We start from the raw sequence: 16,231 nt of genomic DNA, 5'->3' as shown, positions 1-16,231 counted from the left end.
TATACAGAATTAAGCTGCTTAATTCGTCTCCATATTATGCTCAGGCCAATGGACAGGCCGAGTCTAGTAATAGGACATTGATTAATTTGATAAAAAAGAAGGTATCTGATAATCCTAAACATTGGCATAAGATTTTGTCTGAAGCTTTATGGGCTCATAGAATATCTAAACATAGTGCTACTAAAGTATCTCCTTTTGAGCTTGTCTATGGGCAGGAAGCAGTGTTACCTGTGGAAATAAGTTTGAATGCTGTCAGGTTTGCCAGACAAAATGATCTAACTACTACTGATTATTATAATTCAATGATGAATAATATTGATGAGGTGACTGACAAGAGGATGATAGCTTTGGGAGCAATAGAAAGGACAAGATCATGGTAGTCAGGGCCTACAACAAGAAGGTCAAAGCAAAATCATTTCAAGTAGGAGACTTGGTGTGGAAGACCATTCTGCCTCTAAGGAATAAAGACCGAAGGTTCGGGAAATGATCGCCAAGCTGGGAGGGTCCTTATAAAGTGAAACAGGTGATGTCTGGTAACGCCTATTTGCTACAAACATTACAAGGCAAAGATTTGCCTAAGGCTTTGAATGGGCGTTTCCTCAAGCAGTATCATCCCAGTATGTGGCAAAATGCTTAAGAAAACCGATGTAATCACATCGTGTTAAGATGCTTTTGGTTCGCTCAGCTCCACCAAAAGGCAGGGGGCATATGTTGGAGCCCATTTTGAGCAGGGCGGACGGTCCGCGGTCCGGACGGTCCGCGCCTGGGGGCCGGACGGTCCGCGCGTGCGCAGAGCAGTTTAGGGTTCCGAGTTTTGTGCTACGGTTGTTAGCTAGATTCGCGGGATTCACTCGGAAATTTGTTTGTAACGGGTCCAGCCCTCCTCCTCTATAAATAGATAGGTCTACGGCCGATTTAAAACAACGAATCGAACCTTCAATCAATACAATTTACATTTTATCCTAGGAGTAGTTCTAGTCTAGTTTAGGTTTAGTCTTCCAATCCTCAAATTCTCCGCCTCTCCTCGACTCTACGTTGATTAGGGGAGTCTAGGTCGGTCTACCCGAGCCTAGACACCACCTAGGATCTCTCCTCCGGTCCTCCCCGACAGGGTCCCTCCCGGGAGCGAGATCCAGGCGCCGTCGACGATCTTTCGCCGCCCCTGCACACGCGCGGACCGTCCGGCCGTCAGGCAGGGAACCCGAGTTCCTGCGCCAGGTCACGGACCGTCCGGCCCTGTGCCGTGGACCATCCGCGCCTGACCAGAGAGCACCGCCGCCTCACGCCAGGTCGCGGACCGTCTGGCCCTGTGCCGCGGACCGTCCGCGCCTGACCAGAGAGCACCGCCACTGGTCCTTTTGAAGTGATACGCCTCTAAAAAGGTGTCAACACAGGTTATGTCTAGAGATTTCAAACATCTGAAATCGGCGTTCTACAGACTTCCTGATATGTAGATTGTTAGGCTTCAGTAAACGGTTTATAGGACTTTTTTTTCTTTCTTTCTTTCTTTCAAAATTGTTCAAGTAACGGGATTGTTCACTATTTTGTAGATTGTTCAACTAGGATCACCATTTCTTACGCCTTACAATTATTTCGTTTTCAAGTAACGGGATAAAAAGGGAAACATCTGCCACGAAATGCGCATTTATAAAGTCTATAAACCACGGACACTTGATGGAATGGAATGAAACCAGCATGCAAAATTAAGCTCCATGCGCGCGCATGGTGGTGTACATCGTGTCCATCAGCTTCCTGGCGTTGGCGTACACATGCTCATCCACGCATATATACTTGCTGGACGACGATTCATTTCATCGGCCGCTGCCCCACAAGCGAGAAATTTGTGATTGTGCCACTCTCAATTTTGGTTGTCTGTTATTATGCCATCCCGTGTCTATGACTGGTGGGACCATCTGTGTCTATGATTTGTGGGCCCGATGGCATACTAGCGAAGCCCACAAATCATAATGGCAAAATTGCCAATGTCTCCCCACAAGCACTGGCCTTGCCGATCGTATCGTTCGTACAACAGAGTAGGGGTAGTCACGAAGGGTCATGCATCTCAGATTGTTGCCCGGCCACTGCCAGCTTCGCTTCGCCTGCTCGCGCGATCACCAGCTACTGGTAGTTCGTAGCTGCTAGTTGTTGGGACCCCAGTTGCTGAGGTACATGACCGTCCGGAGCTCCTCCTCCTGCTGCTGCCTGGCTCTCCTCCTCGCCGCCGCGGCGCAGCCCGAGGGAGCAGAAGCAGGCGGCGCGTGCGCGCTGCCGCTGCCGCTGCCGGGGCCGACTGAGCCGCTCGCGCCTGCCGCTGGCCTCCTGGCGCGCTGCTGCGCCGCCTGCCGGAACGCGTAGTTCCAGCGGCACAGGCCGGCCTGGTCCTTGAGCGCCTCCACGGTGCCGACGCTCATCGCCGCCGCCCACGACGACGCCTTCGCCTTGCCGCTCCCGCTCGCCATCTACCTCTCCGCTCCACACCCCCTGTAGTGTTATTATGCTTCTATGGCCGGGCCGGTCGAGGAGTACTGGCTCGATCGATGCGCCCGCTGGTCCGATGCTGCTTGCTTGGTTCGGTGGCCGTGTGCTTGTACGTCTTGGGGAGACAGTGTCGTGCGGCCGGTGGTCTCTTATAGCCAGCCGGCCCGGCCGGCCACGCGGCACGTGGTTTTGGGGCTCCGCCGCCGGCGCGTGGAAAACAGTGGGGGGAAGCTCCTGAAAACCGGGTGCAGAGCGCCAGCGGGCAGCGTCTGCCTCGGCCTTTAATAACCGGAAAATGCTTGTGCTGTGTGCCCTGTCAGTTGTCACCTGTCGTCGGTGTGCTAACCACTTGCTCCGAATGCGGCCGGCCGTGTCCACCACACCTCCATCACGCACCTAGTAGCTTGGTTAAGACGTGGGCGTGCTCTGGTCTGGTCTAGTGGCCGCGTAGCCTGGTACTCTGCACTTGTGTGTCAGTCAGTGATCCTGATCCTGATCCTAACAGGAAATCGCGTCATGTGGCAAAATTTGCAGCTCACCCGACAAGCCAGCCGTGGGACTTGTTGTTGTTTTTCTCTCTCTCACCAACATATATATGTTTCGACACGAGTGAACAGTGAGCTGCAGGTTTTTTTTTTACCACATGCTCTGGCCTCTGGGACACGAATCAGCGTCAAGAACTATGGGAGAGACGGGCGGAGGGACTTCAAACCAGCGGGCTCGAGGACATGGTTTCCGCGCTGCCTTCGTCGTATCTGTGCGCGGAGCGGTCCCTTTCCACTTCCACGTTTGCTGATGCAACAGAGACACCTGCCCTGGCCTATCAGATTCAGATGCAGACGTCCCTGGCAGTTACATACATGAGTCATACATCTCGTACGGAAAACATCGAATTTCGCTACTGGTCTACTGGAGTATATCTATATAAATTTATTATAAATATATATATTCAACGATTAATTAGATTTCTCAACGAAGACACCACGCTGAATTCTCGTAATAACCAGAAGCATATGGAATTTGATTCATCAGTAGACTCTAATCATGAACATCGATAGTAGCCATGGGGATCTATTTAAATAGGCTGACGGTTAATATATTTTTTTATTACTATCAGTACTAGATATTTTGTGGCTATGATAATCTATCGATGGTTCAGCTGCTTGTTCTTTAGCGACTGTTTTTATAAGGTTCGTTCAGTAGATTTCGGTCTGTCTGTCTGTTTGTTTGATAAGGAGGTTCAGTGGAAAGTTGAAATAACAGAAGATCTCAGATGTTGTATTATAGGTACCATCGATAAAAGATACTCCTCCCGTGTCAAAACAAGTTCTATTTAAACGACCAAAGCGCACCGCCATGCGACGGAAAAAAAATGGTACAGACCGGATGCAAACTAGGATATTTATAGCCCCTCACAGAAAAAAAGATATATCCCACCTATAAACTTACTATTAGATAACGTTTTAGTTATTTCTGCTGCTGGTAGGATCTATCTTTCTTTTTGTGGGGGACTATAAACACCCTGATTTCCGGGCTGCACTAAATTTTTAGGTGACATTAAAGAAGGCATTCCAGAGCTATTGTGGTTTGTACCAGACTCGTACGTGTCTGGCAGAGTGGCACACGCCAATCCACCCAGAAAAAAACATGTTAGGCCTTATCATTTGTACCGGATTGATAAATCGAAACGATTTCTAACCGGATTGATTCTCTAATTTATATAAACTTTAATTAGTTGAAACGATTACAGATGCAATCCGATACAAACGAATAAGACCTTAGAGCTGTTCAGTTGTTTCAGAATGCAACCAGGATCCATTCCAATTTATGGATACTTATATTAATTAGGCAAACAATCCGATCTAGAATCCTTAGGGCCACCGTTCCGTAGGAACGCAACAGGCTCTTATGAACAGAAATGCACTCTTCATTTTATTTCCATGCCAGCACAGTAGCGTAGGGATTCAGAGTTTTGAGGAACTGAAATCAAGTGGCAGAACTTTTCATCATCATCATCGTGGTGCTATACTCCTATGTTACAGTGGGTCGGCAAGGCAACCAGTCATGGATCAGATTTGAAGCCGAGCTCGGTACGGTTGCAGGAAGCCGAAACTAGCAGAGGCCCTAGCTAGTTAGGGCCCCAGCAGCTGAGGTACATGACGGTCCTCATCCCCTCCTCCGCGGCGGCCTTGTCCGCGGCGGGCGGCGCCAGCTTCCTGGCCTGCGCGAAGCTGGGAGCGTTGGCCTTGGCGGCGCGGTGGACGGAGCGCAGCGCGTAGTTCCAGCGGCACAGGCCCGCCTGGTCCTTGAGCGCCTCCACGGCCCCGACGCTCATCGCCACCATCCACGACGCCTTCGCTGCAGCCGCCATCTGTGTCTCCTGTTTGTTCTTTCTTTCTCGGGCTTTTTGCTTGGCGATTGGTTCTCGCTGTGGTTACTCGAGCTGGGGAGAGTGTTGTGCTGAGGTGCAGAGAAGAGGTGGTGGGTGTGGGTTAATATACTCGTGTAGTGCCAGTGGTGGGCTGGTGGCCGGGAGAGGCGGGCGAAACAGGTGGCCGCGGACGTTGGTTTTCCAGGAATACCGGGGGCTCACCGCTCCGGTTGGTAGCAGACTAGAGGTAGCTAGCGCAGGTCGATCTCCGACCAGCCCACTAGCCCTGTGGCTGATGTCACAGGGAAATTGTCTCCATTCCCCATCCCGTCGGCTTTTATTTATTCGCTGCGAATGATGTGGCTGCTGATAGGAGTGCCACGAAGCACTGCTGCATACCTTGCGGATCCCGAGGTATGTTGTATGATGAGCGGCGACTCGGCAGTCGGCGCTCGCCACCTGCACTGCACGCCCAGTAGCCGCGCAATGCCTAGTGAGGCAGTGACTCGGTAGCTGCCCCCCGCTTTTCCGGATCTCATCCGAGGCTCACTGCATGGAGGTAGAGTACCAGGTTACCAGGCTCGTGTTTGTGATACTGTGCCTGGCCAGCTCGACCCATTCAACTAATTTAGACTGAGACTAGCTTATTCCGGCTACTGCAACTCACTTTGTTTGTGCACTTGTACCATACGAGTCTTGTTCAGACGAGCTGGTGTTTATCACCCAATATGCAGTCGGGCTAGAAGACTAAAATTAGCTAAACACGGAATCCTTACGCCTCGAGCAGCCAGGCTCCCAGGAAACGGACCCTGACCTCGTTTCTATGGAGCCAGACTGAGAGGCTAAATTTGCATGCGCACAACCAGACTCCTGAGCAAGCCACGTGACATAAACATGGGAGCGCAGCTAGGCCTGCAAATGGGTTGGGTGTAAATGGGTATTTTAGGTGGGTTAAGAAATGGTTTTGTTTTGGTGGGTTGTGATGGATTTTAATTATTAACGGGTTGGGTTGGGTGAGTTTATTTTATATTGCGGGTCAAAATGGTTAATACCCATGGGTATAGATGGATTTGTATAGGTATGGGTTTTCATGGATATTCACCAATCAGACTACCACCCTAATCAGTACCATTTTATTTCAGATTTAGAGAAGTCTTTGATTTCTTTAGTCACACAGCACACTATACTATACCATTTTATCAGTACCATTTTATTTAAAAATGTGACCAACTATAAAGTTGCATAACTTTTTGAGATCTACAAATTCTATTTTAATAGTTTCTACATCTAGACCGTTTACAAAATTTAAATTTTAAATTTGAAAACTTCATACGAATTTTTTAATGATAAGATGATTTCAAATAAAAAAGTTCACAATTACAAAGTTTCATTACATTTCAAGACCTACAACTTTTATTTTGGTGGTTTTTCCATCCGAGGTAGTTTGAAAAATTCAAATTTCAAAATTCAAACATAGTTTTGCATGACAAGATGATTTCAAACCAAAACATTGTCAACTACAAAGTTTCATAACTCTTCAATACCTACAACTTTCATGTTGGTGGTTTTTTCTTTCGAGGTTGTTTTCAAAATTCAAATTTTAAATTTTTAAAATTCAGACATAGTTTTCGTTGACAATATGACTTTAAATGAAAAAGTTGTCAACTACAAACTTCTATAACTTTTCAAGATCTACAAAGTTTATTTTGGTTGTTTGATCATTTGTTCATCTCACATGATAATTCTAACAATATGCACAAATTCTATACATATCTCTCGTAGTTCTATAAACTATGAGAGATATAGGTTTTATGACCAAATTTATTTTTAGTTTATCATATGAAGAAATGTTCAAAATATAAAATGTACATCATGATGAGTTATACAAATTTGTAGTTGAAAACTTTTTCATTTGAATTAATTTACTGCTTTAAAATGTGGTTTTTAAATTGTCTTTGTCTAGTGTTGGAAAAAAGCACTCGGCAAAGAGCTCTTTGCCGAGTGTTATATTTTTGACACTCGGTAAAGAAGCTCTTTATCGAGTGTTAAAAAAACTATCAGCGTGTATGCAACTATGTTTTTTATGTCACTGAAACTATCTAAAATTATCATTGTGTATGAGTGTATGCAGTTGGCTTGATGTGAGACAATAAGCTAAATCCACGGGTTTTCCATGGGTTTCCACCCAACGGGTTGGTTTGGGATCAATAATGGTTATTGGATGGGTTGGGTTTAACTTCCTTCTAGTATTTTTGGTTGGGTGTGGGATGAATATTAAAGTAATTAGATTTGGGTATGGGTGGGAATAGATTGGATTTTTTTGCCATTAGCAGGCCTAAGCGCAGCCAGGCTACTGGGCCATGGCTACAAACACGCCCTAATCTTTTCAATTAGGGAGCAAACCACCTAGACAAGCCTGAGCTGGCCCATGTGCATTCATATTAGCTTTACAATCAACAAACACGATAAGCGAGAAGTGAACACATGGTGATGCGACAAACACAAATTTTCGCTCACAAGTGGCCGCATCCACACGAAACTTATTGCATCCTTATCGAGGGAAAATTTTTAAAGAAAAAAAAAACAGGATGGCTTTACCCCTACTATGCTTTTATTAATAGGGGTAGGAAAACTAGCACAAAACTTTAAGAGACTAAAATTTTTTAAGGAAGACCATAAGCTTTTAGCCATAAGTTAATTTAAGGTTGTTTCTTCCCCTTAGAATAAGGAGAGCAAACTTGGTTTTAGAGATTCATTTGTTGCGTCGTAGTACTGACGTGGAGATGTTTCTAAAGATACTAATATTATTTCTAACCGCCCACCTGAACCAGCATATAGTAAATACAATTTCCATTAAAAAATACGACAGCCTAATTAAGTTGGGCTTTAAGACTGTCAATGACTCGCAAGAGATGACCGCTGATGACCAAGTTCAAAGCGTTCCAACAAATCCAAAGCAAAAGGACAGCCGCCTACTGAAACAAGGATTATTCGGAGCTTAGTGAATAAAACTCAGAACTATATAATTTTGTAGACGCATATTCCGTTGTCACAGCAAGTTTCGGCTGCTTATCAGCTTATCCGACCATATTAACAGGTAACTCCTAGCCATACAAAAAATCTGGTAAGAAGATTTGTAAAATCACTTGATGAACGTGTCTATGGCCAATCAAAAGTTGATAAGATTTGCTTAAGAGAGAGAAAAAATCGATCGAGAAACAGCGCAAGTTAGACCATTTTGATCTGTCATCAGTGGCGGACGCAAGACAAAAATTTATGGAGGGGCTAAAATAACCACATGAAAGCCATGGCTTGCTGGTTCATAAAGCCCAGACGAGATCTAGCTTATCGAGCGGATCAGCGTCGTAATGAAAACGGGGCAAGAGACAGAGGTGTCAGGAAGGGGCGGGACAGACGAGATCTAGCTTATCGAGCGGATCGGCGTCGTAATGAAAACGGGACAAGAGACAAAGGTGCCAGGAAGGGGCGTAGTCGGGCGACATCGCATCGGGAATGAGTCAGCGGCGGAACCGGGGCGTCGAAAAATTGGTTTAGATGGTGTCAAGAAAATTAGGGTCAGACTCATAGATGGCAGGACTTGTCTCAGAGGATCCGACGAGAAGGCTCATGACATGGTTGTTTTAGGCCATGTTCTAAACCTTTAGAGCTAATTGTTAGTTGATTTTAGCTAGGTTGGGGCATCTAATAACTAATACTTATTTAAGGGGTATATATAATAATTAGTTGATTTATTGTAAACCTCTTAGCTAATTTTAGCTACTAGCTATTAATTTTAGAGGTTTAGAATAAGACTTTATACTTTCTGAAACTTTAACTTTTTTCCTAGACATAACACTAATTATTAATCAAGACATAAAAGGTGTATAAAATTGACGACTAATTATTAATCAAGACATAAAAGGTGTATAAAATTGACGGGGCGATGACCCACTTTGCCCCCTATAGATCCGCCTTCTGTCTGTCATATCTGTGTGATGCTGAATATGCACATTGTGAACCAAACTTATAAGATACTGTATTTTGAGCATAAACTTCATCTAAAAGGACAGGGAATGCAACGCCGGTATGCGATGAACCCTCCCTCCTGTCTACTTGGAATTTGGAATCGTGGACTCAAAGCTCTCAGATTTCACGCCAGTACATTGTACAGGATCAGAAGTCAGTCGATCGTACACAGTCCAAAACGCCCGAACGGAAGTGGCAGAACTTTTCATCATCATCATCATCCGATCATCGTCGTATATTTACAATAATCAGCTCGCGAGCTCGCGGTCGCTGAAGAAGGCCAAAGACCAGCTAAGATACGAAAGGCTAGTTAATTGGGTCCCCAGCAGCTGAGGTACATGACGGTCCTCAAGCCCTCCTCCGCGGCGGCCTTGTCCTGCCGCCCCTTCTCCGCCGCCGGGGCCAGGTCCTTGTCCCGCTGCGCGGCGAAGCTTCTGCTGCCGCTGCGCACGTTGGCCTTGGCGGTCCGGTAGACGGACCGCAGCGCGTAGTTCCAGCGGCAGAGGCCTCCCTGGTCCTTGAGCGCTTCCACGGCGCCCACGCTCATGGCCACCATCCACGACGACGCCTTCGTCGCTGCTGCTGCTGCCATCTCCTCCCGGTGTTGGTCTTCTCCTCCTCTCTCGAGAGAAAACTTTCGCTTGTTGTTTCTTGTTTGTAGCGAGTGAGGTTGCTTGGTTGGTGGTGCTGTGTTGAGGTGGAGAGGCGAGCCGGAGCGGGTGGGTTATATGTACCGGCGGGCGGGGACGGGGACGGGGACGGGGACGGGAACGGGGCGGCGGAAATTGGTGGGCGCGGACCCCTGGTTTTCCTGGATACCGGGGGCTCTCCTCACCGTCTGCGGCTCGCTTTCTTGCGCGCCGGCACAGTCCAGTGGCACTCGTCGTCTTGTTTAATCGGGCCTCCGCGTCGACAGGGACGCGCAACCGCAAATAGCACGGGACGCCACGCTCTCATCCCTTTGCATTGTACCTAGACTGTTTTTGGGATTAGATAATGTAGAGAGCTTCGTAGCGGTGGTACTGGTAGTAGTTTTTTTTTTTATCTCATCTGTGGCGTGGCCGGCTGTGCTCTTTGTCTCGCTTTCAGCAAACAGGACGACCGAACAGTGAGATCCATCGCGTGGAGTGGAACGACGAGCAGAGCAGTGGAGGCAGCCGTCCAGGAATCTTCTCGCGTGCCTTTTTCGTGATCGTCGTTGCCTATTAGGATAATCCATCTTTAACACGCTGAATCACATGGGTTAATGGCTGCAGATTGTTACTGTTACATTACACCACATGGCCTGCAGATCTGTGAGCGTGAGGCGGGTGAGAGTGACGTTTCCAGACTGGTGCCACACTGCCACAGCACATGGTTTTCCTTGATACCACTGGCTTATCCTTTGGAGCGTTTGCTCATGGGAATGCGCAAACACTTTAGCGTAACACTATGGTAGTATAGTTAACGTTTAATTCCCATCCTATCCCATCCCATCCCAAGGAGGATATATCAGTAAAATACATGAGCGGTACTTAAATTTATCATGTTATGTTATTTGGGTTTTCAAACTCTTAAAGCCCAAAAAAAAGTGGTGAAACTTGGCGAATCACCAAACAACGGTTAGAAAACGGGTTTGGTTAAACCGGACGCCAACATAGCATGCAACATTAGAGTCACTTGGGCCCCTCCAATTTAGCATATGTTGTGTGACCTAAGTTTCGAACTTTTGTTAGTGTGCTCCAACGTGCCACGCTATATCCGGGTTTGAATAAATCCAATTTTGGATAGCTTTACGTGGACTGACCAGGTTATAAGAGCCGTTTCTAGTTATCTGAGTTCGAGGTCTTAAATAACACAGTATGACAAGTTCAAAGACTGTTATTGCATTTTATTTAGGGTATACTGCTCAGGATAGGGTGTGGTTCCAGGACAATCAGAGTCAATGACGTCCCACCAAACTGGCGGCAGTGGGATGTTTGGTTCTCTAGACAATAGACTAGCAAATACAAACTATCATGGTTAAGCGTCCACGATAAAGTGAAATTGTAGGTTGATAAGGGACTTATTATGATACCGCCGAGAACCTTGCTATTCGTGAGCCTGAGAGAGAGAAATCCCTATTTAGGGCTTGTTTAGCTGTTTATAGGAAGGAACAAAGTAGAACCTATAGCGAAACTGAACCCCACTTTGCAGAAGCACAGTTTGTCCCTGAACCTCGGAGTCGGAGATGACGAACAGTTTCCTTTTGGACGATGATCACGGTTGACTAACGTAACGTGGACAGTGAAAGCTTCACGCATAGCGGACTGAAATTGACCTCTGATGAACGAACCATCAGCAGGAACTGAGCTGAAACACAGTCTCGGTTGTACCGGTCATTAGAGAGCAGATCCCACGACCTGAGTGAGATTGCCATTTCATGCTTGGCATCACCGACTGTTATGTTCCAGCACATGGATATGGATGTTTCAGCCATCAAGCACCACCGAATTCTTGTTTTGAGCCCACAGGCCTGAAACATACAGTGGCAGAACTTTTCATCGTCATCATCATTCATCGTCGTGACCGTATTCCTATTTTACAATCGCAGGAGGCAACCGGCCAGCCAGGTCTGAACTGAACCCAGCACCAGCAATGAACTGAACAGTGAACCCTAGCTAGTCCTCCTAGTTGGGTCCCCAGCAGCTGAGGTACATGACGGTCCTCATCCCCTCCTCCGCGGCGGCCTTGCCCGGCCGCCTCTTCGACTCCGCCGCCGGGGCCAGCTCCTTGTCCCGCTGCGCGGCGAGGCTGCTGCGGACGTTGGCCTTGGCGGTGCGGTGGACGGACCGCAGCGCGTAGTTCCAGCGGCAGAGGCCACCCTGGTCCTTGAGCGCCTCCACGGCGCCCACGCTCATGGCCACCATCCACGACGCCTTCGCTGCACCCGCCATCTGCGAACGTATCTGTCTCCTTGGGTTGGAGTTGGAGGCTTGGAGCCGAGCTCTGGTTGGTGATCGCTGGACTTGCGAGTGATGAGAGATCGAGTGAGGTGGTTGGTTGTGTTGTGTGTTTGCCTGTTTGGGGTGGAGGTGTGGTGGGCGGGTTGATATATACGGGAGGGAGGACTGCAAACAAGCGGCCGCGGGCGCTGGTTTTCCTGGATACCGGGGGCTCTCCTTCCGCACATCGGTTTCGTCGCCTGTGTCTTGCGGCAGAAACGGCTGGACTTCCGCGTCGCGGACAGAAACGAGCAAAAGCTTCTCAACGAAGCACTGAAGCAGAGCAATCAAATTTTACCTGTGTCATCAGGGATGAAAACGGTCTGAAACGGTATTTATTCGATAATCAGTTTTTTAGTCGTTTTTCTTTGATTGCGAATAAATAGAATATAGAATCTACAATACAAATTTGTATTCATGTTTTTAACATCCAGCTTGTAAAGATTCATAAAAGATAAACCTTAAATTCATCTTATATTTTCTTAAATAATAGATATAAACTTCGGTATGGATTCGGAAACAAATTCGATAATTTTTTCAACTATTTGTGTTGTATGGACCAAATAATACATAAAACAATTTATGTAATATTTTATTCATATTTGTACTAATGTGCTTGATAATATAGGAAAAGATCAACATCAACATTTATACATATCTATTTTAAAATATTAAATTTGTCCTAACAGTTCGGATTACCACTTTCATCCCTCATGCTTGGTTCAAACATGAACAGTCGATGAACACTCCCTAACTTCCATAGCTGCTTTCTGCTTCTGTCATGGACTCATGTGTCGTTTAACAACCGTTGTCATTGCAAAGCAGCGAGTTACCATTGTTAGGTTTATCCAAGTATTTGCAAAACCACCATCGTCATCAGACCTATAATATATATATTATAGATAGAGACGAACTCATAAATTATAAATACAGATGACATAATACCAAAGAAGAGTGAGACCACAGGACAAAGAAGAGTGGAAGGCAGACTGAGAAGCCAATCGCCCAAACCGCCCGGCCGCTCATTTCGTCGAACACCTGTTGCGCGCCACCTCGTCACCGACGCACTCGATGCGTCGCTACTGCCACGTCCCTCGCGGCCGGCGTCCGGCCGCCGCTCCCAACGACCACCAGACGCTCCCGCCGCCGGAGTGGATCGAGCCGTACCCGGACCTCGCGGACCCGAGCCCGTACGCCTCCGCGTCGGCGGCCACGCCCGCGCCGTCGCCGTGGCTGCCCCGCGTGATCTCCCTTGTCCTCCGCTCCCCGCCCGCCGCCCTCGCCGCCGACCTCCGCGCCTTCTGCAGGACCTTCCTCCTCCGCCTCTCCCCGGCCTTCGTCGCCGCCGCGCTCCGCTCCCCGCAGCTCGCCCCGCACCCGCTCCCGTCGCTCCACTTCTTCCGCTCCCTGCCCAACGCCACCGACCTCCGCGCCCACCCGCAGCACCTCCTCAGCTGCTACGTCTCCCTCCTCCACTCCTTCGCGCGCTCCAGGGAGACCGACGCGGCCGGCCAGGCGCGGCAGCTCGTCGCGGAGCTGCGCGCGCACGGGGACGCCGTCCTCAGCCACCTCACGCCGGCGTCGTCGGCCTCGTTGATCCGCAGCCTCGCGGCGTTCGGCCTCTCCGAGGAGCTGCTATGGGCGTGGCAGGCCATGCGCCTCGCCGGCGTCGAGCCGTCCAGGCTCACCTACAACTGCCTGCTGGACGGCCTTGTCAACGCTGACCTCCTCGACACTGCCATCAACGTGTTCGACGCAATGTCCACGGAACATCGAGTGCGTCCCGACGTGGTTTCCTACAACATTCTCATCAAGGGGTACTGCCGCGCGGGGAGGACACAGGATGCAATGGCGCGGCTTGCGGATATGAGGGAACATGCAGAGCTCGCGCCAGACAAGGTGACATACCTCACTCTCATGCAGCGCCACTACAGCGAGGCCACGTTCCCACAATGCATAGCACTGTTCCAAGAGATGGAAGAGAGGGGAATGGGGAAGGAAATACCTCAACATGCCTATGTCCTGGTGATCGGCGCGCTCAGCAAGGACGGGAAACCATTTGAGGCACTGGCTGTGTTTGAGAGGATGTCGAAGCGAGGCTGTCCAGCCAATGCAGCCATGTACACCGCGCTCATTGACTCGATGGGTAAATTCGGGAGGGAGAAAGAGGCAATGGCACTCTTTGAGAGGATGAAGGCCACTGGAATTGAGCTTGATGCGGTCACGTATGGTGTGGTTGTTAATTGCTTGTGCCGGTTTGGCAATTTGGAGGAGGCACTTGCGTGCTTCAGGAGCTGTGTAGAGAAGGGCGTTGCAGTGAATGCCATTTTCTATACAAGCCTGATCGACGGTTTTGGAAAAACTGGGATGGTTGACCAAGCGAAGGAGCTCTTCGAGGAGATGGTTGCTAAAGGATTTGTGCCTGACTCGTATTGCTACAATGTTCTGATCGACGCATTAGTGAAAGCAGGACGGACAGACGATGCGTGTGCTTTCTACAAGAGAATGGAAGACGATGGCTGTGATCAAACAGTCTACACATATACCATTCTCATCGATGGTTTGTTCAAGGAACACAAGAATGAGGAGGCACTGAAGTTCTGGGACAGCATGATTGACAAGGGAATCACCCCAACAGCTGCAGCTTTCAGGGCCCTCTCCAATGGACTCTGCCTTTCTGGTAAATTCAGCCGTGCATGGAGGATATTGGATGAACTGGCTCCAATGGGGGTGATTCCTGAGACGGCTCACGAGGATATGATCAACGTGTTGTGTAAGACTGGCAGATTCAAGCAGGCCTGCAAATTGGCAGATGGCATTGTGCAGAAGGGACGTGAGATACCTGGGAGGGTTCGAACGATGATGATCAATGCTCTAAGGAAAGCGGGAAATACCGATCTGGCATTTAAATTGGTGCATAGTAAGATAGGCATTGGGTATGAAAGATCTGGCAGCGTCAAAAGAAGAGTGAAATTTCAAACACTGTTTGAATGATGATCAATGCACTAGGGAGGAAAGCAGGAAATACCCATCTGGCATTTAAACTGGTGCATAGTAAGATTGGCTTTGGGTATGAAAGATCTGGCGGCATCGACTGAAGAGTGAAATTCGAAACACTAGTTGAATGAGGATCCGATATTCTTTATGAAAGATGGGCTGGGCACATTTGAACTGACTGAACACTGAACCAAAACCGAGGCGAACCGACGGTTCTTTGGATTTTTGTTCGGTGTTGGCTTGGAACTGCATCACCAAAAGTAGGAGAAAATCTCAACCTAAAACTAGTTATTGGGGGGGGAGCTATGAAAACTTTTTTTTTAGATTTTGAAAGACCTCATGTCCAATAGAATGAGAAAATCTCACACCGCAGGCAACCAATTGCCCGGCTCAACCCACAAGGGCATCAACACCGCACCCGCACGACACTCCTATCCCACACCAGCGTCACACGACGCCCTAACCCTATCCACCATATCGGTCGCAGCGATGACGTTGGCGTCAGGTGAAACGACGGTGTCGGCGCGGCGCATCGGGCTCAGATGGCGACGGACCACACGGTAGCGCGGCTCAGCACCAACATATGTCTTCTACTCTTAAGTTCAGACTTCAGCTATCCTCTTTTGGATGATGGCGTATTTCATGTTTTTATTTATAGATAGGGGGGCACTGATGGAACCGTTGCAAATCATGTGAATGAAATGGTAGAGCTTGACGAGGAGACTGGAGGTAAACATCAAGAGGACGAGGAAAACAAGAAAAGGAAAGCAATTTCTTAAGTTCAGATGTTTTGGATCACGTCACCAAGGTAAAAACTACAAATGGGGAGGGAAGAGACAAGTGCAAGTACTATGCGAACTTGTATCGATGTGATACAGACAAATTGTAAGGGCCAACTGGAACCTAGCCAAGAAAATACTAGTGTTGGCACTACTCTATCTACTTGGAAATTTGATTTTGATGACCTTACAATAATGATTGAAGATGAGCAACAATTTGTCTTATCTGAATGCCTTGGCCTTAAATTTCTTTTTGGTCAAAGCATGACCATGGTTTACTTTACTATGTAGAAGAACAACCACTAAAGCTTGTGTCGAAGTTAATGATTCCTAAAAGAAACGCTTAAGATTTTTTTTAAAATATAATGTGGAAGAGTTAGCCTCACAACTGACACATGGACAACTAATACCAATCAAAACTACATATGTGTGTCAGCACAGTTTATTAATAATTATTGAAAGCTCCATAAAAAGATCATTGCTTTTCTTGATATTGAAAAATTACAAGAGAATTGCTTGTTAGCATGGAGAAATGGTACTGTTTTCACAATAACAATAAACAATGCTAGTGCAAACAACAATGCAATAAAACACATGTTGAGAGTCTTGAATGAATC

General features: G+C 47.7%; 5 protein-coding genes across 7 annotated transcripts; 1 reads left to right on the top strand and 4 right to left on the bottom strand.

The window, feature by feature from the left end:
- Positions 1-1,850: 1,850 nt before the first annotated feature.
- Positions 1,851-2,596, bottom strand: LOC100280651 (wound-induced protein). The gene has a single exon (NM_001153569.1). It carries the CDS (start codon positions 2,457-2,459, stop codon positions 2,139-2,141), a length of 321 nt encoding a protein of 106 aa, NP_001147041.1. The 5' UTR covers positions 2,460-2,596; the 3' UTR covers positions 1,851-2,138.
- Positions 2,597-4,388: 1,792 nt separating this feature from the next.
- LOC100285556 (wound induced protein) lies at positions 4,389-4,938 on the bottom strand. The gene has a single exon (NM_001353015.1). It carries the CDS (start codon positions 4,847-4,849, stop codon positions 4,607-4,609), a length of 243 nt encoding a protein of 80 aa, NP_001339944.1. The 5' UTR covers positions 4,850-4,938; the 3' UTR covers positions 4,389-4,606.
- A 3,928-nt stretch (positions 4,939-8,866) lies between these two features.
- On the bottom strand, positions 8,867-9,574 carry LOC100282066 (Wound induced protein). The gene has a single exon (NM_001154979.2). The coding sequence runs from the start codon at positions 9,465-9,467 to the stop codon at positions 9,186-9,188; it is 282 nt and encodes a 93-aa protein (NP_001148451.2). The 5' UTR covers positions 9,468-9,574; the 3' UTR covers positions 8,867-9,185.
- Positions 9,575-11,317: 1,743 nt separating this feature from the next.
- LOC100280530 (uncharacterized) lies at positions 11,318-11,899 on the bottom strand. The gene has a single exon (NM_001153449.3). It carries the CDS (start codon positions 11,788-11,790, stop codon positions 11,524-11,526), a length of 267 nt encoding a protein of 88 aa, NP_001146921.1. The 5' UTR covers positions 11,791-11,899; the 3' UTR covers positions 11,318-11,523.
- Positions 11,900-12,778: 879 nt separating this feature from the next.
- Positions 12,779-15,839, top strand: LOC100381578 (Pentatricopeptide repeat-containing protein mitochondrial). 3 transcript variants are annotated; one of them, XM_008670045.4, is made up of 2 exons: positions 12,779-15,395; positions 15,498-15,839. In XM_008670045.4, the coding sequence occupies exon 1, from the start codon at positions 12,910-12,912 to the stop codon at positions 14,830-14,832; it is 1,923 nt and encodes a 640-aa protein (XP_008668267.1). In that variant the 5' UTR covers positions 12,779-12,909; the 3' UTR covers positions 14,833-15,395; positions 15,498-15,839. The 3 variants fall into 3 exon arrangements, with proteins under 3 accessions (XP_008668267.1, XP_008668266.1, NP_001167873.1); XM_008670044.4 differs by having other exon boundaries at positions 15,494-15,839; NM_001174402.1 differs by lacking the exon at positions 15,498-15,839 and having other exon boundaries at positions 12,836-14,985.
- Positions 15,840-16,231: the final 392 nt, after the last annotated feature.

Source organism: Zea mays, chromosome 2 (genome assembly GCF_902167145.1).
Source record: "Zea mays cultivar B73 chromosome 2, Zm-B73-REFERENCE-NAM-5.0, whole genome shotgun sequence".
In the NCBI taxonomy this organism is placed as follows: Eukaryota; Viridiplantae; Streptophyta; class Magnoliopsida; order Poales; family Poaceae; genus Zea; species Zea mays.
Note: the sequence above shows the minus strand (reverse complement) of the source record. Positions and strands in the feature narration are given on the sequence as shown.

What these genes read in the sequence shown, in the direction of transcription:
- LOC100285556 (NM_001353015.1), bottom strand. Translation starts at nt 4,849, where the DNA reads ATGGCGGCTGCAGCGAAGGCGTCGTGGATGGTGGCGATGAGCGTCGGG.
- LOC100280530 (NM_001153449.3), bottom strand. Translation starts at nt 11,790, where the DNA reads ATGGCGGGTGCAGCGAAGGCGTCGTGGATGGTGGCCATGAGCGTGGGC.
- LOC100280651 (NM_001153569.1), bottom strand. Translation starts at nt 2,459, where the DNA reads ATGGCGAGCGGGAGCGGCAAGGCGAAGGCGTCGTCGTGGGCGGCGGCG.
- LOC100282066 (NM_001154979.2), bottom strand. Translation starts at nt 9,467, where the DNA reads ATGGCAGCAGCAGCAGCGACGAAGGCGTCGTCGTGGATGGTGGCCATG.
- LOC100381578 (XM_008670045.4), top strand. Translation starts at nt 12,910, where the DNA reads ATGCGTCGCTACTGCCACGTCCCTCGCGGCCGGCGTCCGGCCGCCGCT.